Here is a 24,805-nt window from a genome sequence, read left to right as displayed (position 1 = left end):
CTCATGTATTCGTATGATATTTTTAAAATGTTCTTTAGCTCATTTTGAAATAGTATGTTGCAGTTTTGAAAAATTTTTGAGCATGACTTTTTTGGCAAGCTTTCTTTGTCAATAGCAGAGTTGGCAAACTTCCCATAAGGTGCAAGAGAGTAAATATTTTATACTTTGCGGGCCATATGTTCTCTGTCACAAACACTTAACACTGCCATTGTAGCATGAAAACAGTCTTCAGCAATATGTAAATAAGCGAGTGTGACTATTTTCCAAGAAAACTTTATTTATAAAAATAGGAAGAGGTCCGGATTTGGCCTGTGGACTGTGATTTACCAATTCCTTATCTATAGGGATATGATTCTTTTTATTTCTTGTGGCAGTTTTGTTTTTAAGGTGACACTTATCATAGGCTATGACCAGGATAGTTTTGTATTGATCATTTTTATGTGAATTTAGTTTTCTTGAACTTGTTTTGTTTTCTTGAACTTTAAATAGTTATAAGTTCAGAGAGGAGAGGCTTTCCAACTTCAAATAGATCCTTATATTTTTGTTTTCATGTAGTATTAAAAAATATATGATGGCTTGTGCTCTTAGGTTGCCTGGATCTGTCTATCTTTTGGCTGAATTTTATCTTTTAGTCATCTGTGTTACTTCCGTTCTGCTCAATTTTGCTTCCACTTCTAGTAGTTTTTCCTAGTATGGGATTTTGTGTTGAGGAGAAATGCTGGCGTGTCAATTTCAAGGATTCATAGGATCTAGCTTTCTCCAGCCACCTTAGATCTTGACATCAGCCTGTTAAGAATTGAGATTTTATACAAATTGCAAGCTAACAAGTCAGTCAACTAGCTTTATGGATATTTTCAAAAGACATGGGACTTTTGAGTCAGAGACAAAGAACTTTATTACCCATGGTACAGCAAATAGAAACGGGGGGTCTTTTTTACACACTGGAATTCATAAAAATCTTCTAGTTCTCTTGGAAGTTCTTAAATTGATCCATTGTGCTTTCTAGTGACTATCTACTGACTATTTGGGTCTTTCTTGAATGTTTTGGGATTATCAGGTTGGTTATTTGTCCCACAACTTCCATATGCTTTGTCCTATTTAGACACCAAAGACTACATATGTATGCAATGGAATATTACTCAGCTATTAGAAATGACAAATACCCACCATATGCTTCAATGTGGATGGAACTGGAGGGTATTATGCTGAGTGAAATAAGTCAATCGGAGAAGGACAAACATTATATGGTCTCATTCATTTGGGGAATATAAATAATAGTGAAAGGGAATAGAAGGGAAGGGAGAAGAAATGTGTGGGAAATATCAGAAAGGGAGACAGAACATAAAGACTCTGGGAAACGAACTGGGGGTGGTAGAAGGGGTGGGGGGTGGGGGTGAATGGGTGACGGGCACTGAGGGGGGCACTTGACTGGATGAGCACTGGGTGTTATTCTGTATGTTGGCAAATTGAACACCAATAAAAAATAAATTTATTATTTTAAAAAATAGACACCACAGACATCCAAGCTGTGTTGCTTTTGGTATTTAGAAATTTGGAGAGAGATCTTGCTATCTAGATTAATTGTAAATGTTGTGCTTTTGGTTTTGATATCTACTTCTCTGTTTAGCCTAAACCCATGCTGGCATCACTGCAGTCTATCTTCTTGAAATAACCCTGTCATTTAAAGTATGTCCAGTGTGATTTTACTTTTTCTAAGGTCCTATTTTGAACATCAACTTTATTATGCCATGATGTGGTTATACTCTAAGATCCAACTGAGTTGCATAGGGATGTTTGCCTCTTTTTCCCTCCCCACACTAAATGGTATTAATTTGTTCTATTACTTTAAGTGGAAGGTCCAATATTTTTCTTTTTTTTTCTCTAAGTATATAGATTTTCCTTTCTTGCTATTATTTGTATACCCCATCCAATGACAATCCTCTCACACTATTTTTGAAATGTGGTCCAAAGGCTAGTAGATTAGGTAAACAAATTTGCTTGAGATGTATGGAGAGGACACAAGGCAAAACAAATTATGAGCTAGGATTAGGTATAATCCTGAAAAATTCTATTGACCTTGTGTTAATTTTTGGCATTTTATAGGCAAGCTATGGAAATTTAAGCTATATTTAAAACAACAAAATATCTTATTCAAATAAACATTTCCTTATCATTTTACTCGGTATAGCTCCTCCTTTCTCAAGGAGTATAATACTTATGTATTATGGGGGAAAGAATAAATTAGGAGTGGTACTGCCAATATAGCTGTTATCTCCAAATTCATTTTGCGCTTTGAGTTCACAGCATTGGAGGTTCAGTATTTTATTAACAAATAGGATCTGCTCATTAATGTGGAAAATTCCAAATTTATCTGGCTTTTACTTAATGTTTTGCAATCAAGCAATATCTGTGGGCCGTTTCTCATACCCAGCATCAGAGGAATATCAAGATTATATAATTTCTACATGGCATAGTAAAGGTGAACAATAGACAATAGAGAGAGAAAAAATATTTCACCTGGTGACCCTGTTCAATAAATTAAAAGAAAGCAAAACAAAACAAGTGTATGGAAGTTTCTGACAGAGCTTAATATTCAGGGGGTGAGGAGAAGAATTTTTTTCAACTTACATATCCCCCAAAATCTCTACTTAAGCAAGGACACTGATATAGACCCCTACCCACAACCCTTTGCACACACACAAACTTTAAGTCAGTCCCCAAGGGGCTGTTCTCTCTCCCCGAGAATTTACAGTTTGTTAGGAAAGAGAAGTCACTTGTGACAATTGGGATGCTACACAAGCCAGTCCAGAAAAGTGTCATGAAATATGTAATGACTTTTACACTATGAAAATACTGAATGAAGAAAATCCTTGTGAACTTGAGTTGGAGTTTGGAGAGGAGCTGGGTCCTAACAGGTCAGTCACGTTTGGGAAGATGGAAGAAGGAGTGGTAGGTTTCTCCACAGGGAGGACTAAGGGACTCCAGGAAAGAGCTGCTCATTCATCTGTGAGGCAACTTTGACATCCTATCATGTAGGATTAAACACTCATACAAACACTGCTGATTCAATAAAATAGCTAGGTAAAAGGCATTTTTCTAGTCACTGATTTATATAAACTGTGCTATTTGTTATAGATTCTCTCTACCTTCTCCACTGGTGCTTACAATCAACTATTAGGTGCAAAAAATGATAAAATATCACAAGAAAATATAAGGTTGATATTATTGATTGAAAATATCAAATATACAAGAAACCAGAAAAAAAATTCAACACCATTAAAAAAAAAAAAGAAAATATCAAATATAAATCAGCTAGAGAAAAATAAGGAAATTAAAATTTGGACTATGCTTTCTAAAATAGCCAACAGCAGGAGCAATACATAGGATCTAACCAATAGGAATTATAGTATTTCTAGTCCTCATGTGAAAGCATGAATAAATATGAAAGGTTTAATATACTCTACTATCTCCAACAGCTTCAAAATGCATTGTTTTGGCTTTTTTTTCTCCTCATTTTCTCCGTCCACTTTTCCTTAACCTCTTTCTCTTCTTTCTCTGATTTGAATAAAGACATGACGTTAGTAAATATTTAGATGTTTAAGATAGATATTAAATGACTCAGTTATTCTCCCCAAAAGATATAGATGGACAAGAAATATGTGAATATGAAGCGAGAGAGTAGGGTTCTTGTCTCACAGAGTTGAAGAGTGAATCTCATGGACAAAGAGTAAATAAAGTGATAGAAGTTTATTAAACAAGGGTACAAAAAAAGCTTTCAGTAGTGAGAGGGGTCCTGACAAGGTTGCCACTGGAGGCTTATAGGGTTGGTCTTTTATTGAAAGCCAACCAGGGAACCTAAGTCCTTTTAACATCTCTATTGATATCAGCATTGAGTACCGACTAGTGATAACACTTTCGTCTGTTTACTTCCTTTTTATGGTCCTGTAATTCTCTGTTGATCACAAGTAGCTGTTATAACAAGACCCTGCATCTGGCAACTGGGACAGGATTGTCTGGTTTGTTCATCTCTGGTTTCCTTTCATCTTCACATTTTTGGGATTTTTGTGAGGCTGGTCCTATGGCCCCCTACCTATCTCTCCCTACCTAGCCCTGCCTGTCCCTTACTCAAATATTAGAGTATAAGAAGTGATCTATACCAGTAGCAAACAACCCATCTAGGCTAATAGGTTAAACAGTGTTCAGTAATGAGAGATGTATCTTAATGTGCCTCATTTCAATAGAGGTCACATCCCAAGATGTCCTGAAACTATATTTGTATAATCTAAACAGATGACTGTGTGGTAAAAGGACTAGCTGTGAATCCAAGGACTTGGCCTCAATTTTTTTTTTTTTTTTTTTTTTTTAGGAGAATAATTCCCAGTGTTAGAGAGTCAATTAGTGGGAAAAATGCCAGGAGCCCTTTAATGTCAGTGGATGCTCGGGAGCTGCTTCACCTATATGCTAGACTATCTCTTGTTTTCAAAAGGAAAATTCATGGGAAAGTCTGAATCTAGTATTAACTCCTTAAGAATAAATTGAACATGATGAAATTTTTACAAAAGATGGAAATTCTCTCTTCTCTCCAAAAATTAGGATTTCACAGTAGCATTTTCTCTTGCAGTTTGTGAAAGATTTCCCTGAACGGGAAATGTGCTTTGTGCTGTTGTGGGAATTATATAAGGGAAAAAGTTAGGTAACTATTATGAAATCTGAGTATAAGAGATGTCTCACTAATAATGTACTTTCCAAGAACAAAGATAAAGAGATATTTTGACTTATTAGAAAATCTAATCTTAGTTATGAAAACGAGAAATACCAAGTTCAGAGAAATTTATTTATCAAAGGCAGACTCACTGCCTGAAAACAGCAAATGTTACGCCAGTGTTTCTAAATACTCTTCCACATCTGACAACCTTTCTGTTATTTGCAGACAGAATCTGATTTGGAAAACCTGATTTTATTTCTAAAGAAATATGAAAATCAGACAAAAAAATAACCACTAATATCAACTGAAAAAGATAAAATGTCTTTTTTTTTTTTTTTTGCTAAGCCAATATAACTGATTCATTAAGTAATTACTCTTTAAAAAAATCAAATAAACAAACACGGACCCCTTGTCAAGCTTCTACTGGGTAAAAAGAATGACAACAGGTAAATTTCCCACATTCTCAAGTGTTTGGTGTTGACTCAGCTATATGAATGGAGAGAAAATATTACACAGAAAAATCATAAGCATTATTTTCCTGTCTTAAAACCATTACATATGTTTTAGAAGGGCTGTGTTTGTTAAAGAGGCTGTGAGGTTTGTTAATATAACAACTAAGCAGACTCTATAGCACTGGGTTTCAATGTGAATGAGCAGTTTGTCAATATCTGCAGGTCTCCAGTGAGCAACAGAATGGCTCTCAGGATATTGCAACTCTGTCTGCTTCCACCAGAGATCATAATTGGGCTATGAATTTTTACAACAGGAAAGTCTTCCTGTCATAGAGACCGACAAAAAATTTAGTTAAATTAATGCTGCAAGAATCTCTTAACAGTATGAGTAATGTACATGGTTATCCCTTAAATATTTAGGGCCTTTACTTCTTTTCCTTCCTTTTTTTATTTGTTCTTTTTAAAATGATTTTTTGAGATATTTTACTAGTTAGGGTTTCTAAAATATAGCTTGTTTCTGAGGATTGCTCAACATCTCGGTTTTCTGCACAATGACATGATGTGCACTTTGGGAAATTCAAGAAGCCGATTGAGGTGAGTAGAGGTGATTGATAAATCGAAAGCAAATGATAGCAGAAGATGTGAACTAAAGCTATTTCTTGATCTGTGAAAAGCTAATTGGACACATTTCAGGCCAGGTCTCTGAAGGCACAGCTCATGAACTCTGTCTTGCTGATGCTGTGCTCATTAAGGGCACTCAATAGAGGACTGGCTAATGCTAGGGAAATCCCCATCAAAGTGGCCTTTACATGACACTGCAGAATTATCTCAGGAAAGAGAGAGGAGAGAAGGAAAAGGTGCGGACAGAATCCAGGGCACTAGTTGCTTACAGAATCCTATTTGCCTTATCTGATTTATCTGAAACTGAAGAATTTATCTTTAAAGGCTACCCTACTTCTCTAAATCTCAAAGGACTTTTGTCTTTCTCTAACATATCAGAGTTTAGCCAGGCCTTGTTATGGGGGGTTGTTAAAGTAAATTAGGGATTTTAGGGTCCTGGACTTACTATTTGATATGGAAGACTGAGTATAGCACACATGACTTAAGTATCTCTGGAACATCCTCTGTTTGCCACTGACACTTAAACATTTTAATGATTATCTTCAATAAATTTAATTATTATCTAAATCTCATCAGCCATCCTCAATTATTCATGTTAATAATTTTAAGTAAAATGAAATGTACTGAATTGGTATCTCACTTTTGAAGAATCAAATATCAATGAAAGATATTGTAGATGCTTACAATATTTTATGCAAGAAAATTTTTGAGGGACTTTGGAAATTATCAGTATGTTGAGGATGCAACATGATAGGTTATATCTCCATGGGAACCCAAAACTAGGATTTGAGCCGATGAAAATTTTCAGAAGGAAGTGATGGAGTCTAAATCCTAGAAATCTTTCTGAGTATGTTGCAAAGTTTAGAAATTTATAACTTAAAATAGAGGGAATTTTGCTAAGCAGTCTCTCCACAGATTGGAGACAGGTCTTTTGCAGTTACGAGAGTCTGATCCCATTCCACAAAATCTAGGAAAAGCTCTTTTACTATTGTATCAGTATTTTAAGTTTTATGGTTATCCATGAGTTAGTTCATCAAACATATGAGGAAAAGTACTCAAAAATATTCTATTAATTTCTACAAAGCTCTCCTTGAATCTTTAATTTTTAGAAATGATATGCTGTAGAGAGATTGTTTTAATTAATACCTTTAACTTAGACCCCCAACAGATATAAATAATGCATTTAGCTTAGACAAACCCACACAAAAAGATGGACTCAAATCAAAGAAACTTTCCTTTAAAAAATGATACATATACACATATACACATTATATATGAAACATATACAACTTACATCTTTTGTTTGTAACCAAAGTGGATTTTATAATGAATGCTGAAAAAGAATGGAAGTTGAACCGTCGACTTCAATCAAATAAGTAATCAAATAGGATGACAATGATTCCCTCTGATCTATGCTTGTCCCATGTCAACAAAAATCTTTGTACATAAACTCTCAAGTTTAATCAATTGTCCAAAATGGAAGCACATTCAAAGGATGAATGTACTAAAATGATAAGCAGAAGAGCAAAATATAAGGTCAGAAACACTTTTGGAATAATGTAGACCCCTTTCTTCCTTGGGGGAAGAGGGGTAGCATATGGGAAAACAGAGATTGCCATGTTTACTGGATAAACTACTCAATAGCTACTATACCCATGTTTCATTTTTTTTAAAGATTTATTTATGTTGATAGAGAGAGAGGGCACAAGCATCCAGTGAGCCAGAGGGCAGGAGGAGGTGAAGATTTGGTGGGGGTGCAGAGGGAAAAAGAGAATTTCAAACAGACTCCCTCTGAGCCTAGATGGACCAGGGCTTGATCTCAGGACTTTGAGAGCATGATCTGAGCGGAACTCAAGAGTCCCATGCTTAATGCCCTAGCCACCCAGGTACTCCCCATGTTTCATTTCTAAACTTTGCTTTATACTTTTACAAATAGCAAAGTTATTCCTCTCAAAAACTTATTTCCATTGGACCGATGCACTATCAGAAGTAACTCATAATATTCATTCGACTACCTAGTTTTGAAAAGTAAGCTCTCATCATTCAAATCCAACCTTTCTGAAGAAAAAATTCATATTTTTATTTTCTAATCTAATAAAACCTAGAGATCACTATTTTTTTTAATTTTTAAAGATTTTATTTATTTATTTATTTATTTATTTATTTATTTATTTATTTATTTATTTGAGAGAGAGAGGGACAGCACAGGGGCAGAGGGAGAGGGAAAAGCAGACTCCCAGTTGAGCCGAGGGCATGTGGGGCTAAATCCCAGGACCCCAGGATCATGACCTGACCCAAAGGCAGGCGTTTAACCACTGAGCCACCCAGGTGCCCTTGATTTTTTTTTTTTTTTTTTAACATATTTTAAAGGAACTGTTGTCACAATACTCAGGACAAATGTGACAGTTCACTAACAGGCAAGAGCACAACTCCTATTATCCTAGGATAGCCTCTCTCTAGGAATAGCTAGTTCATAGACTCAGACAAGGGTGGGGGAGCTAGGCCTTAGCCAATAAAAACAAACTCAAAGCTACTAGCCGCACTCCCCCATCCATATGCTCCATCCCTTCCCACTAGAACCTTGCCACAACCCCGGTACTGAGTGCAATAACATCTGGTTATTTAACTGCTTCCAGCCTTTTCTCTGGTGAGCAATCTCCAAAACCTGTGCCTGAGACTGGGGACTGCTCGTGGCCCATCTTCTTTGGGCAGGCCCTTCTCAGCAACAGGGAAAACCAGGTAGTAATGCACCTAGATGAAGCCGGTGGACTTGGTGTGTCATACCCACCCACAGGAAGACAACTTCCAAAGAGTTAAATGGACTCATTTGACTCATTGGTTCATATCCCTGCTCTAGGCTCCCAGTACCCACCGTACCAGGTACACACCTTGCAGGCAGGGAATTTGCTAAATTTGTCTGGGTATTTAGTGTCCCCCACACCCCCCTCCCCCAACCCCCGCAATCCGTGTCCAAGCCTTGCAGTGTGTGTGACGCATGATAGGTGCTCAGAAAACCAACTTTGGAGGCGGAGAGGGTTGTGTTAAGCCAAGGGAAGGTTGGAGACAGACGGGACTTAAAATGTGAAGACTTGTCTATGTATCCTGGGGGGGGGGGGGTGAGCAGTGGAATGTCATCCCTCGTTCTCATTGTTGGCAACCCAGCCACCTTTGGGAATTCCACTGGCAGCTAGCGGAGGAGGGGGGGGGGGGGTCCAGGCTGGAGACTCCAGGCTACGGCTGTCCATTGGCACAGATGGAGAGACGCAGGGGCTCGGCCCGTGCCCTGGGGCCGCCCCTTGGGTCCCGACAGGTGCGGGCAGCCCCAGCGCCCCCAGCCCCCTGCCCTCCCCGGGCGCTGGAGCATGCCCGGTGGCAGCGGCACAGCCACCGAGGGCTTCGCACGGGCGCGCTCCGCTGCTCCGGGTTTTGCAGGAGCCGCGGGGGGCGGGGGCGGCGCGGGGCGGGGGCGGGGGGCCCGCGGCGCGGGGCAGCGGCGGCCGAGCGTGTGCGGAGCGCGCAGGGTCCCTCCCGCGCTGCGGCTGCTCGGGCGATGCGGGCGCGCTGAGCGCGGCGCGGGGAGCCCCGGGGCGGGGGGCGCGGGGCGCGGGGGGCGCGGGGGGCGCGGGGGGCGCGGACTGCGGTAGGATGTGCGAGCCGGGCCCCGCGGGCGCCGGGAGACGTGGCTGGAGCGCGGTCAGGTGCCTCCCGCGGCGCCGCTAACTTGCTCGGTCGCGTTCCATCCCCGCGGCTCCGCACGCCCGGGAGGCGGGGGCGGGGGCGGGGGCGGGGGCGGGGGCGGGGGCCGCGGAGGGTCTGCGGTAGCCGAAGGAGGGGTCTGGCGCGCGGAGCCCGCCCGGTGCCGCTCCCCTCCCTCCCCTCCCTCCCCTCCCTCCCCTCCCCCGCCGCTGCGCCCCCCCGAGCGCGCCGGCTGCTGTGCCAATGCCCTCGCCGCCAAGTGACGGTCCACGCGTCTGAAGTGCCCGCGAGGAAGTGAGCGCCGACGCGGGCCGCCGGCGATGACAGCCATGAAGCAGGAGCAGCAGCCCACCCCCGGGGCCAGGGCGAGCCAGGCGCCGCCGGCGGACCAGGTGAGAGCGGGCAGGGGCCGGGCCCGGAGGGGTGGCTCGGGGCGCGCTCCCCGCCCCGGCTCGGCTCGGCTCGGGCTCGGGCTCGGGCTCCGGGCTCCCCGCTCCCCTCCGCTCCTCCACGGACTCCGCAGGAAGTTAGAGCATCCGAGCGCGCTCTGGGGCCGGGCGAGAGGATGCGCGGGGCGCAGAGCCGCGGGGAAGGGGGCAGAGAGGTAGAGGCCGGGCTGGCCCGGGAGCCCCGGCGGGGGGGGGGGTTGGGGGCTCCGCTGCGCCCCGGGGGCGCCCGCTCGCAGGGCCGGAGAGGGGCGGGCGCCGCCAGAGCCGCCCACTCGGCGAATGACCTCCAGCCGCCGGAGTTCCCCCCCTTCTGCCCCTCTCTGGGGGAGACCGGGACGGGGCAGGGGGCTGCCCGCGGCGGGCGGTGCTGCGGGCGTCCGAGGGCCGGGCTGGGAGCGGAGCTTGGGAGCAGAGGGCGTCAGTGCGGGAAGCTGGCGGGGTACCGGGGCCAGAGGTGCTGGTCTGCAGCGACGAGGTGCCTGTGCGGGCCGAGGGCTATTTCTGGCCCCTTCCTTCCGCACCGGCCACCCCCCTCCCCCCTTTATGTGGCGTTTCGGGGTTTGTAGCAGAGCCCGTAGGGTGGACCTTCCTCTGGTCTCCGTCCCCGGATTGGGGTGACTCGGGAGTTCGGTGTCGCTTTCTCCCAAAGTTGTAGGGTCGGGAGCGCCGGGGTGCCCGGGCGGGAGGAGGGGCGCCGTGCTGAGCCCGCTCCAGGTGTCCTCCCGTTTACACCCATCGGGGACCCTGAGCCGAGAGGGCAAGCGTCAGGTCAGCGGCTGACGACGGGGGCGCCGGGGACCGGCGGGCAGCCCTTTGCCCCGAGCGCACGGGTCTGCCGGACGCGCTCCGAGCCAGCTCCTTGCTGCAAAGGGGCCACCGCGAGGCTCGGGCGGCCGCTCGGCCCTTCGCGTAGTGCAGCCCGGAGGAGCAGGGCAGGGGAGCCGCGCGGATGGCCCGAGGGGCGGCGAGCGGAGGGGGGATGCCAGGGCTGCTCTTACTAACATCCCAGGCTTGGCCATCCCTCCTGGCTTGGGGGCTCTGTCGTCTCCCCTTCCCTTTCCTCCTCATTTCCCGCACATATGTTCACACAGGTGGCGAGGGTTGCTCGGTGCCTTACAGCCCCCCCCCCCCCCCAAGTACTGGAGTGAACGTTGCAGTTTGTACAGAGCAGTGGATTCCTTAAACTGGCCGCTTTACTCCCCGCCCTGAGAGAACTATCACAACATTGACACGTCTGTGTTGTATTGTCTGTCCTTTTCCCTTACATCCTTTTCCCCTGCCCTCTCCAGCTACAAGGTGGCAACTGGTCAGCAGATTATAAAGGGAATCTGGGGAGAGGAGCATGGGTTTAAGATCCTCTTTCAAGCTGACAGCCCTTAAATTTCATTAACAAGGCGCTGAGCCTCTCTCTCTGCTGCTCTTGGAATGATGCTTCCAATAGGAATGATTAGTCAGGTGAGAGTCCCCACATGAAATCTTTGCTCACTAACCTGTGACACCAGCTGGTTACTTGAGGTGCTGCAAACTGCTCCAGTGCCAGTGGAGGTGGGGAGGAAGAAGCAGAGCAGAGCACGCAGGGACTGAAAATGTGTATGTAAACAGTGGACAAGCTGCGTGTGCACCGGGAAGCCTTTTGTCAGGACTAGTCGGGTACTTAAAATTCATCTGGAGAGATAGAGTCAAGCTTGAAGCCGTCTTTTTGGTTCGCGTGCATTTTTGTGTTTTTTGTTTATGGCCACTTCACATATTCAGGGAGTGGCCGTTTGCAGAACTCTTGTTTTAATTGAGTTTTTTAAGTGCCTTTTTGGACATTTACAGGATTTTGAAATGTCAGTGGCACGCATATTATGCTTGGGTTAAAAATGCAAGAGAATGGGTTTGCTAGGGGAAGGAAAGCAGAGCGCAGTCCCATTGAGGATTTTCCAGGCGCTCCCAGAAAACATCTACATCTAGCATATTCTTTGTCTGAAGCCTGACATGTGAAATGATGACCAGATAATGTGGATGATTGCTGTGATTGCTTGAACTACTTGCTCTAAGAGTACTAAGTTTTTATTAACCGGGTTAGACATTGTGGCCTGATGCTGCGATTGTCCGACAACTCTCATGTGGCACTAGCTGTAATACCCCCAACTAGATGTGAGTGATTGTCTGATTTCTATATTTCTGAAAAAAAAAATTGATTCACAAATTTAAATAAAAATATAGCTTTATGAAGTCCTACTTAATGGTTAAATAGGGGGCATGCTCCAGCTAATCACTCACTGTGTATTGATTTTGAGTGATTTAAGCTTTCAAATATTGCCAGAAAGGTCTTTGGCTTTTCATGGTAGAGATTTTTTTATGAAATCTCCAAAACGCCTTGTCCCGAGGTCATCAGCACACCTGTTTCCACTTACAGAGTGGTGGAAGACTGGTCTTTCCTCTGGGTGAAATGGTTATGAATGATATAATTTGGTTGTTGTTATGGTCCTTTAGTGGGCTTGACCCCCCTGTCTCATCTCATCTGTGACTCTCCTAAGGCACACGGTGCCACGACAATAGTCACTTCTTCCCCAGGGAGAAGCAGCCACAAAAATAGCAGGGACTGTGTACCTTTATTAATAATCTGAATCATTGGAAATGTTATCATTTCAGTAGTCTTTCCTTTAAAACTTCATTGATTAAATGTTTATGACAGTTATTTTTGTTGTTCTCATAATGCTCCACATTTACAAAATCTCTAGGTAAATGATTTGATACAGGTGGATAGAATTATTTTTAATATGATCAGTATCCCACTTTACATCGAGGGATCTAAAATCTTGTGTGACAAATTGTAACTTACTATTCTTAAAAAGTAACCTCCTGAATGCTGGCCATGTGCAGAGTACTGTCCTCTGGACTGATAAGGTAACATTTATTAAATGCATCTTTCTACTTGGTCCTCAAAGAAACTTTTTGAGTTAGGTACTGTGGTTATTCCCATTTTAGAGATGAGAATATAGAGGATTAAAGAAACTAACTTAAACTTGTCTTCATATGTGGTGGAGATGGAACTTAACCCTAGTCTGTGGTACATAAGATAAAATATGGTCATTTAATTCTAAAGCCCTACCTTCTAACTTCTACACAATTACAGTTCAACACATTATTATTAGCATAATTAAAAATAATTACAAATATTTTGTGTGTACAGATTTACTTTGAATATGGCATGAAGAATTTGTTTAAAGCTTTGATTAGAAATGTAAATAATAGCTCTTAAAATTGTAAAATTAACTTAATATCTCTTCCATTGATGGAAATAATATAAAAAGAACCAGGTAGGTCCTGATAAGTACACAGGAACTTAAAAAAAAATCTTAGTAATGATGGGACTTTCAAGGTTTTTTAAATGAGGTACGTTTTTATAGTTAAATCTGGTTTATCCACATTACCACCAGGTGGCACCCTTCTGCTGAATCCAATGGGTAAAAATATTTCCTAAAATGTTTGGTGGTCCTCTCAGCTCCAAAAAAACCAAACCAAAACAAGTTAAAACAAACAATAACAACAACAAAAACAAAATTCCAAACAAAATGAAAAGCTAAGCAAACAAAAAAACCCCACAACCCTACTTTCTGAAGTATGACTAAACAATATATTTTTATAAGCAACAATTTGGTAGCAAAGACATCATTAGTTATGCATTTTTCTCTAACAAACATATTCTGGTGGAAAACCAGTCTCTTATGGTTCAGTATGCAACAGCCTCTTGATGAAATAATTCGTGGTCAAAACTGCAATTAAATATGTAACATGCAAAATGCCTCTTGTAAAATATCTCTTGTACTTCTCACTTATAGGTAATATTAATCCAAATGTTATCATACAGAAATTAGGATTCAGTCTTTTTATTTCAAGTTTGGTAAGGCAAACTTGATTAAAATTTTCAACTATATTCTTGATGAAAATTTTTTCAAAAGTTATTTTTCCATCTTTCCCTGAAAAATATAAAAGATGTTATAATTTAGTCTATAAACTATTGTTTTTAACACAGAACCTCAAAAGTAGCTCTTAGAAATCATGCTGAAAAAATATTTAATAGGCCATTTATTACTCTTTACTCAACATAACATAAATATATCTAATTGATCGGAGACTTCTTTTGATTTGGTTTACAAAAGATAATTTACATTGGGTAAAGGGTGCTCACTTCGGGCACATATACTGGAATTGGATTGGGTAAAGGTATTATGTAGAAGTCTTTATGACTTAGGAGATATTATACACTTTCTACTATCGCTTAATTTCTTATTACATATGCATGGTATATCTTATTACATGTATATATGCCATTTTATCTAGGGAGTTTAGAACATTCCACAAAACATCCCTTGCTTGTAAGCTTCTAATCTTTTTGTTTATTTCAGGGACTGAGCAAATTGCACATTTAAGAAAAATTAAACTATATAAAAAGAGGTTAAAGAAAATTGTATTATTAAATATTAATGCTGCATTTTCTTATAAAGTGCATTATATTAGAACTAAAACACTGAAAACAAACTTCTCTCAGCCTGAGTAAAAATAATGCTATTTAAAAATTTTGGTTCATTGAATCACTTACAATTACATAATGTTACTATTGTCTATGCATTGGGTTATGCACTGGAAACCACAGATTCAAGTTTATATCCCAGCTCCACTAGTCATCTCTGCTTCCTTGGGCAGGCGAGCTTATTTTCTATATTTCTTTTGTGAATGGAGGTGATCCTTTACATATTTATTGTAATTATTAAGTGAAATAATATGTGAAGACTTTTGAATAAAGCCTATCTCATGCCAAATATGCTTTCATTCCCTAGTCTGGGAACAGGAACCTAGAAAAAGGTGGGGGGTGGGGAGGCTTAGAGGATTATCGAGTTACCTATAACTGGTATGTTATTTTAACATTTTACAAAACATTGCACTGTTCAGTACCCATGTTAGGATTACATATGAGGTTGCACATGCACATACATATTATACTAATAATATGTATTATGTGGTTTGAACATCAGGGCTGATTTGGCAGAAACACAGACTTCAACATACTCTATTACATCTCTACTTCCATTCAGGCAAAACTCACTTCTTTACCATCCTACTCTCTAAGGACCCAAACTGGAAGTAAACTTTGGCTAATTCTCACTAACAGGTGAATTAGATGCAGAATATGCTGCACTCTGTTTTCAGTGTAATATGCTTCCTAAGGTAATGAGCATGGAGAAAGGAGATATTTGAAATCCTCTTTAATATTTAAGATAATATTTCATATTTGGTGTTCCAATTATAAAACTACCTCCATATATTTCCATACTCGTTGAGTGGCTTTACCTGTGTTCCAATCAAGTTCATATTTTACGGAAACATGATACAATAGCCCCACCCTTAGCCCCATTCCCATTCGTTGTTCACTTTCCACAATTTCAGGTCCCCAGGTCAGCTGAGATCCCAGAAACAGACGATTCTCTGTCAGAGATAGTGTCAGAAGGTCAGTAGTAGCCTCACATTCTGCCCCAATGCTTGCATCATTCACCTCACTTCATTTCCTCACATAGGCATTTTATCTTCTCACATTGCCATCATCATCATCATCATCATCATCATCATCATCATCATCATCAGAGGATGATGAGAGAGCACATTCACATAACTTTCATTATGGTATATTATAATAGTCCTATTTTATTAGCTATTGTTAATCAGACTGTACCTAATTTATAAATTGAACTTTATCATAGCTATGTGTATATAGGGAAAAACATAGTGTTATATATATAGGGTTCAGCAGTATCAGAGGTTTCAGGCATCCACTGGGGGTCTTAGAATATATCTCTCATGGATGAGGAGGGAGGACATAACCTGGGACATGCATCAGCAAGGAAAATTGGAGCTTGTCCCATCTGAAGGCCTGTAAAAGGTCCCCCCAAAAAGGGCAAATAAATAATGGACTATAAATATCTTAATTAACACATGTCCTCCTGTAAATTTAGAAGTGTTTCTGCCCTGGTGTATGTCCTAGTGTATGTTTTAAAGTTTGTACTGACCTGATCTACAAGCTTTTTGACAACACGCAGTCTTTGTTTACATTCTCCTAACTAGACAGTCCCTGTCCTCCAACATTTTTAAACTGTACACCGTCTCCTGGTAGACATTCTTTTCATTTATTATGTATTAACTAAAAGGAATGATTGTTACTTCCAGGATGATAATGTGGGAAGTAGGTTTAGTGGGGAGGATGGAGACTGGAGCTCTTCTCTTATGTATTCATTTTTGTTACGTTGTACTGATTCCTCAGGGTTTCAGACATACCCTTATATAATGGTAGATGTAACACTCACTGCCAGGATACATACAGAAAATTTGCTTTTATCCAAAACTGATAAAATATTTTACTACAGTACCCCTTGTAATGTCTTCCATATAATAAAAAATGATTTCCTTTTTCTTTTCAAGGTTGGCATGCTATAGTTTATTTGAAAGTGACTGAAATATTAATACTTTTTAACTTAATTTTCAGATGATATGCTAATTCCATTAACCAGAATAGTATATTCTACAATAATTTTGGAATTGACAAATGATATTCAGATTTAATTATAATTGGGGGAGAGGCAATGTGATGTAGGATTGAGAACAAAGTCAAAACAGATTTCATATTAAAACTTTCTTCTACCATTCCCTATGCAATGCAGGGCAGACTATTTAATCTCTCTAAAACCATTTCCTCATCTTGAAAGGAAGAGGATGGTGAGAATGATAACAAGGATTAGAGACAGTCTGTGGGAATGGACTTGCATAACCTCTGGCCGAAGATAGAACTTAGCATTTTTATTCTTGTTGCTACTATAATTCTAGATTATCTGAGAAGATTATTTCATGTTTTGCTAAGACAATTTTACATTAATGAAAATGGTGAATATATGTATGTGTGGGTGTGTATACATAACAAACACACCACATATATATACATATAAACACTTATCATCTAAATATATGGGGTATTTTAGAGTTAGATTATTAAAGAGCATTAGGTAGAAATCATAACAATCTGACTAATTTTTGCTATTTTTAGATGATAACCTGTTTTCCTGAAAGCCTTAGGATCTTCTTCAAGGTGTTCATGGTTTAATATTCTCTTTCTGGAAGTTTGGTTTCGAGAAATGATGGACTTATAAATTCGTTGCATACAGGAGCTGATAATAGGTTGGGTTAAAATTTAAGTAATGTTAGTTGAGTGAATAGTCAAAACTGATTGTGCATCTGAGAAAGCCAAGGCAAACTGTATATTCTTCAGCCAAGTTGAATATCACCTGACTTTCTTATTATTGCAATTTATCATACTTACCGATTTTCTCAGGTCAATGCGAAAGCCTGTGTATCAGGTTACAAAGTAGCAAATGAAGAAAAGTGAGGGAAAAAAGGTATTTTTATTATCTTTATTCCCACCCCCTTTTTGAGATCTGAATGAAGATTCAATTTTTTATACCATCTGAAAGCCTCTGCTCTGAAAACAATGACAAACCTGAATTTTATAATTGAGAACTTGAATGGCAGGCTCTCCTGCGATTTATTTTCAAGTAATGGACCAGTGAGACCACTTGAGATTGCATTAATAATGCTTCTACAGGGTTAGAAGTAGGCTTTTCCTGTTATTGTTACTTGGATTTACTTTTGGCAGGAGGAATCAAGTGAAAACTCTTGATACCCTTGCTTCCATTAATCACATCTCATCTCCAGGAAGGGTTTTATTATGAGTTAATGATTGCAAGACATGGCTGGTTTGTTTTTTGTTTTTTGTTTTTTTCATTTCACATGTTTTGAAAAAAGTGTCAGTTGTTATTGTTTCAATAAAGTGACCTTTTAAATCAATGTCTTACAAACTTGCACACTGATTCTTCTGCACACCAAATTAAAGATTAGGAGTCAAGATACCTTCTGAGTAGAGGTCAGAAATAGGTCTTTTCAAGAATAAAAATATAAAATTCATAAATTTCTCAACATATAGAAATAGGTAATTTGTTTGGATAGATTAGTATATAATTTGTATTTCCTAGTGTCTGAGTTTATCCTATCTACTCCACTATTTTTTATGGGAAAAGAATATACATTTGTTTGTTTCTTTTCTAAGTACCATGAAGGGATTAGAATTATCCATTTCCTCTGATCCTAGGAATTATGTGTATTTCACTTTTTGACAGTCCTATTGGCAGTGATAGGTGGGTGTGAACTGAACCTCGAGTTGATAATGGAAGAGATCCACCCCTGTTCACATTTATGGAGGTTGCTTATTATTGTTCTAAAATGAGATTTACGTAACAGTAGTGCCACAGTGCATTATAAGCAGTTTCTTCTGCATCTGCCATTCCTTACAAATGTCTGCTTACAGAATCAGTGCCTCTTATGTTACAGGATGGTGATTTTGAATCCTTTGTCTCTATTTCCACCTGTGCCATATCCAAATCCAAATCCATTTCCTTCCACCTCTCTCCATTTCTGAAATTGATCTCTGGCCAAGATTGATTCTCTGATGTCTAAACTACTTTGATGTCCACAGTGGCCTTGCCTTTCTTTTTTTTTTTTTGGCCTTGCCTTTCTAAATTCTTCCTTGAAATGGCCATAAAATAATAAATGATGGTAGCATTTTGAGAAAGTATTCTGATTGCTGAATCTAATGTCTTTGTTTTCAAATCAGGAGATATCCAATGGAGAGATGAAGTATCTTGTCTCAGGTCACACAGTAGGTTAGAATCAAGAGGCAGTACTTGATTCTGGGCCTCTTCACTTATGGCCATTTGCTGCATGTCCTGCTGCTAGATTCAGCTGTTGATATAGCACTTTTGTTGGTGCCTTAGTGACACATCTACCTTGTTAGCACTTGACAGAGGAGTAACTTAAAAAAAAAAAAAACAAAAACGTCCTTAAAACCTTTGAATCTTTAGGCAAAACTCACTTGACATTTCTTGGTTTCTCCTTGGTTTCTCCTAGGCCAGTGGTCCTTCGACTTTTAATATCATGCTACAAAGCTTTAGAGAACCATATAAGCATTTTCTCCAACTTGCCATGACAAGAAGTCACCTCAGTACCATAAAGCCATTTTGGAAGTAAACTGAGATCCACTGTTCTAAGGACATGTCAGCACCTTCCATTATACATGCACATCCTGGCATTCTTAAATCTCTTCCTCTCAGCATGAATGACCTCCCATTGATCTCTCCCTCAGCATTTGAAATTACAATTTAATAGTGAGCAGACTAGTGACTGGTTGACTCCCTCCTTCAGAAAGGAGGGGTATACTTAGGAACTCTGGAAAGCATGTCGGCGAATTACGGAACTTCCTTGAGAATAGAAATAACAGGCTTCTGATTCACTGCATTTCTTGTAAGGCAATTTTAGACCCTCTGATAATTTTGTCAAAGTACCAAGTTTCAATACAAGACCCGAGAGACTTCTTTTTAAATTATTTTTTTAATTGGAGTTCAATTTTCAACATATAGTATATCACCCAGTGCTCATCCCGTCAAGTGCCCCCCTCAGTGCCTGTCACCCAGTCCTCCATTCCCCCCACCCACCTCCCTTTCCACTACTCCTTGTTTGTTTCCCAGAGTTAGGAGACTCATGTTCTGTCTCCCTCTCTGATATTTCCCACTCATTTTCTCTCCTTTCTCCTTTATTCCCTTTCACTGTTTTATATATTCCCCAAATGATTGAGACCATATAATGTTTGTCCTTTTCAGATTGACTTATTTCACTCAGCATAACACCCTCCAGTTCCATCCACGTTGAAGCAAACGGTGGGTATTTGTCGTTTCTAATGGCTGAGGAATATTCCATTGTATACATAGACCACATCTTCTTTATCCATTCATCTGTCGATGGACACCGAGGCTCCTTCCACAGTTTGGCTATTGTGGACATTGCTGCTAGAAACATCGGGGTGCAGGTGTCCTGGCGTTTCACTGCATCTGAATCTTTGGGGTAAATCCCCAGCAGTGCAATTGCTGGGTCGTAGGGCAGGTCTATTTTTAACTCTTTGAGGAACCTCCACACAGTTTTCCAGAGTGGCTGCACCAGTTCGCATTCCCACCAACAGTGCAAGAGGGTTCCTCTTTCTCCACATCCTCTCCGAGAGACTTTTTTTTAAATTTATTCATAGAGATGCAGAGAGAGAGATAGAGAGAGAGAGAGAGAGAGAGAGGCAGAGACACAGGCAGAGGGAGAAGCAGGCTCCATGCAGAGAGCCCGACGCGGGACTCGATCCAGGGTCCCAAGGATCACGCCCTGGGCCGCAGGCGGCGCTAAACCGCTGCGCCACCGGGGCTGCCCCCGAAAGACTTTTATTTGCAAAATAAATAAGAATGTTCAAGGACACAATTTTTTATAGTGGGAAGAACTAGGACTTTTTCTACATTTAACCTCAGATTAAATTCTGTTTACTACTTTGAGTAAGTTACTCTGTCTCTCTCTGAATTTAATATTTCACTTGGAAATGGGATGATGCTTATATTGCAGGATTGTTCTGATGATTAGTAGTGAGATAGATTTATTATCCAGGAGGTGCTGAAAAAAAGTTGGTGTCTATTTATTTATTTACTTTTTTGTTATTAATATGTATTGGGCTACTACACCAGACAGAGGCAAAGTGATGCAAAACCAAGTTTCACTGGATGTTGAGGTTCCCAAATGTTGGGAATACCAGCTTTAAAGCTCATTTCTCCATTACTTTAACCAAAATACAGAGTAAATTTATTATTAAATTCCTGTTTTTACTGATATGGAGATTATATGGAAGTATCTTGGCTCCAAAGCAAACATGGATTAGGGATTAATTAAGAAAATATATGGCATCCATTTTTATATTACTTATAAGTACAGGAAAACCAACAAAGTTTGCATTTTGAAGGTGGTGAACTGAATATATATTTGCTTTTCCTGAATTTTTTTTTCTTTCCCCATTCCATGCCTAAGTTCTCTTCTCATGCTTATAATACATTCTACATTTGAAGTGCTGCTTCATTTCTACTCAAAGCTGTAGTCCTTGGGCTGTAACAGTGAGTCAAAAAAAAAAAAAAAACTAATATAGAATCACAGATGGTGCAAATATTTGAAAATAGGTAAATACAATTTAGGATTAGCTACTTGGGCTCAGAAATGTCAGCTTGATATTGCTTATTGGTCACATAAGGCAGTTTCAGTTAAGGAGAAACCAGGACAAAAGCATCATGATATAAAATTGCTGGTATGGAGCTATGCAACATAGCAAGCCCATAATTGTTATATAAAGTCTAAAATGCATCACTCTGTAACAAGAAAAGGTGTTTCAGAGAGGTCACAAAGTATGAAGAGGTTATACTATACAGGGGATAAAAAATTAAGCAGTTATCATAATGTGGAACTGCTGTACAGTACCATTTTCTGTTTAAAGCCATTTTTTAAAGAGAAAATATTCTTATGGATATCCTGTAGGCAGGCACATATTAAATGACTTGAGTGTGGGAACGAACAAATTGCCAGCATCAAGTCCGTTGATGGTGATTATTAGTTATATGTGCTGTGTGTTCCTACTTCTGAATGAGAGTTTGAAATAATGCAATCTAATTTTCCTTTATTTTTGTCCTTTTAAGAGATACAGTTCTTTTTAAAGGATCCTAGAACTAACCGTGATGATTCAGTCACCTCATTTACTGATAAGATGGTGGGAATGATAAAGGCAGACTTGTTCAAGGTCATACCAGTGATGAATTTGGTAGATCAGAAATCAGAGCTTTTCCCTCCTAAGTTAGGAATTGCTAGGAGACTCACTCAATCATTAGGATCATAAAAATCATTTTTGGTTGAATGTATTGACATCAGATGAAGAAAAAGTAGATGATAATTAAAATGAGAAGTTTCCAGTTGGTCTTAAATTTGTGGGTTTTTTTCCTTAATTTTTTTTCCAGGAAATAGGTTTAATAAAATTAGATCTGTTATATAGATTGTATCTGGAAGTATCAAGGAGCAGAATGTCACTTGTGTAATGGTTGGAGGAGGCCTACGTTTTCTGTTGTTTCTCTTTTCTTAGATGAAGTGGCAGAGAATAGGAAGGCGTGGTGCAGATCACATGTGAAGGTCTGAAGAACACAGCACTGATCCTTTCAAAGTATATGTTCACAAATAAAAAATCCTGGTTCTTATCAAAATTTACAGAGAACAAATGTCAAGGATTTAACTTATTAATAAAGGAATGGTGAAGATGGTAAAAGTAGCCCAAAGAGCATTTCAAGGAGGGTGATTTATATATTCATTCAGGAAAGGAATGGCACAATAGTTTGCAAAATAAGATGCACAACTGGTTAATATCTGATAGCATTTAAATAATAACTTTTGTGGTCATCTATAACAGACAAATATTTTGTAGCTTCTACAATTAATGTTTATGTTGTAGATTTATGACAAAAGTAAATAGTGTAAGAAAGGTGTATGTTCCTAAGATTGTGTAATGCTTGTGTGCACCAATTAGACCATGATTCAGCCTGCCATCGAAAAGGTGAACATGCAGTCATACTTAAGTTTTATTTCCAAGTTCTCAAAAATTTTCTTATCCCCTAACTCACAAAAATGGTGCCATCTGGGTCTACACTTGATATCACAGCCAACTTCTTAGGCAATTTTATCAAAGCTTTCTACAGGCCCTGTGGAGCTTCAGGTGTCAAATCTAATTCACCTGCAGTGAGGTCCTGGAATGCAGCCAGTCAGCCAATACTGTCTCTCAAGTTCATGCCAACAAATTGGTCCAGGTGTTTTTGAGGGATGGAAGGGAACAACTTGGTAATTTCAAATAGCTGTTTGCAGGAAAAGATTAAGTAGAATAATTGCCCACAAGGTGGTGAAAAGCCATCCTTGAAGATTCAGCAAAATAAGGTTCAGATGAAGTTGTGTGGTGGTGATTGTCTCTAGAAGATGGCTGCCCTTAGGAGGAGATACCATACCTATCCACACAGTCGGGTTTAAGACGTGTAAGTTTTCCTTCTGTTGACACTCATTTTCTTTATTGCCAGTCAAGAAATAGCTTCTTCTCATCCATCTGCAGATTTGGGATTCTCCCATGATTTTCTTTGTTCCTTTGATGGTAACCAAGGAGTAGTAACAATGTATGTATGACTTGAATGTATTTGTCTCTGTGTGATGGCTTAGTATGGCCTGTCTTGAGAATTGACGGTTAGGGGCCATACAAAATGAAGGCCTTATGAATATGAAGGGAAATAAAGAAACATAGAAATGGGTCTGGAAATCTCAAGAGAGAATCACGGCTTGCACATGAAGCAAGCCACTTCCCTAATTGGCCCTCTATTTTCTTTCTTTCTTTTTTTTTTTTCCCCTCTATTTTCTAATCTGAGTTTGAAAGAAAAAATGTTTGAATGAATATTTATGTACTGTGTGCAAAGGGATTTGTGAATCTGGGGTTGAAACAATCTTATCGAACTATTAAAGCTTATTTTCCTGATATATCTTTTATTGCCTACAGAAACCTTTTATTTATAGGCATTGTCCAATAGTACATTCTGGAATGATAAAAATGATCTATATATGTGCTCTCTGGTGTGGTACTCATCAGCCACATGTAGTTAATAAATCCTTAAATTATGGCTAGTGTCACTGAGGAACTCATTTCCAATTTCATTTAGTTTTAATTAATTTAAATTTAAAAAGCCATATGTGACAAATAGCTACTGTATTATTTGTAGATCTTTGCTTTTCAAACTTTAGCATGCATTGAAGTCCTTTGAAGATAAATATGATATAGCAGATTCTAAACCAAAGAATCTGGAATGAGGTCCAAGAATCTGCATTTATAACATGATGATTTTTCTGTGGACCATACTCTTAAGTAAGGCTTTATTTCTTGACAGCAAAGATTCTTGGTTGAATTTTAATTTATGGCTTTACCTAGGCTGGCACCTGTCATGGAAGGTAAGCCTGTGGTGGCTTATAGCAAAATTATAAAGTATAGCTTTGGAAATATAAAAGGAAAACAGTTTTGGTGATAAAAAATTGTCATTTTTACTATAATTGAAAACTGAAATTTCAAATCCATAGTATTCCTATATGCAAAGCTTAGGTGCCTATATCTCATTGAATCATCACCATAAACTCTATGTAACAGGTACAACTTTCATTCTGGCTTTGGAAAAGAGAAGCTGAGAATCATATCATATTAATTATCAATTGCTGGGGATCCCTGGGTGGCGCAGCGGTTTGGCGCCTGCCTTTGGCCCAGGGCGCGATCCTGGAGACCCGGGATCGAATCCCACATCGGGCTCCCCGTGCATGGAGCCTGCTTCTCCTCCCTCTGCCTGTGTCTTTGCCTCTCTCTCTCTCTCTTTGACTATCATAAATAAATAAAAATTAAAAAAAAAAAATAATTATCAATTGCTTTCCTTTACTGAAGTTAAATGATTTATTTGATGTTTATATGATACTAAATGATTTAAATTATATTAAATTATTTGTTGTTTGTGGCTGATCAATAAATCATAATTTGATTCACTCCCATAGATAATAGCAGTAATAGACTATAGTTAATAAATCATCATCAGAACTCTGTGCAAGTTAGTATTGTCTTCTTACTTTAAAGATGAGGAAACTGAGGCATAGAGAAAGTAATTTGAATAGGGTTGCATGATGTCCAACTGGCAGAACAAGGTTTTGAACCTTGGCTATTTGCCCTTTAGGCACACATGCTCATGTGCTCCACTAGATAATTTTTGAGTTGTTTAGTGAGTATCTGTTTTAGGCAATGTGAAGAGATCACGATCCTTGTCTTCTGTGGGCACACAAGTGACCAAGCAAACGCATGCACCAAGACTAGTTATCAATTTATGAGACACAGAACTATTAAT

General features: G+C 39.8%; 1 protein-coding gene across 5 annotated transcripts in view; it reads left to right on the top strand.

The window, feature by feature from the left end:
• DPP10 (dipeptidyl peptidase like 10) overlaps positions 1-24,805 on the top strand; it is a 1,540,096-nt gene that overhangs the window by 934,477 nt on the left and 580,814 nt on the right. The window contains exon 1 of one of the 5 annotated variants that reach the window (XM_026015550.2): positions 9,554-9,866. The exons of 2 other annotated variants lie outside the window; for them this stretch is intronic. In XM_026015550.2, the coding sequence (XP_025871335.2) occupies positions 9,795-9,866 (72 nt within the window). In that variant the 5' untranslated portion in view covers positions 9,554-9,794. Of the gene's footprint in view, positions 1-9,553; positions 9,867-9,901; positions 10,079-24,805 lie in introns of those variants that run through there. 2 more of the 5 variants (XM_072757588.1, XM_072757586.1) reach the window with 2 other exon arrangements.

This window comes from Vulpes vulpes, chromosome 5 (genome assembly GCF_048418805.1).
Source record: "Vulpes vulpes isolate BD-2025 chromosome 5, VulVul3, whole genome shotgun sequence".
NCBI lineage: Eukaryota > Metazoa > Chordata > Mammalia > Carnivora > Canidae > Vulpes > Vulpes vulpes.
This window is presented reverse-complemented; position numbering and strand designations above follow the sequence as displayed.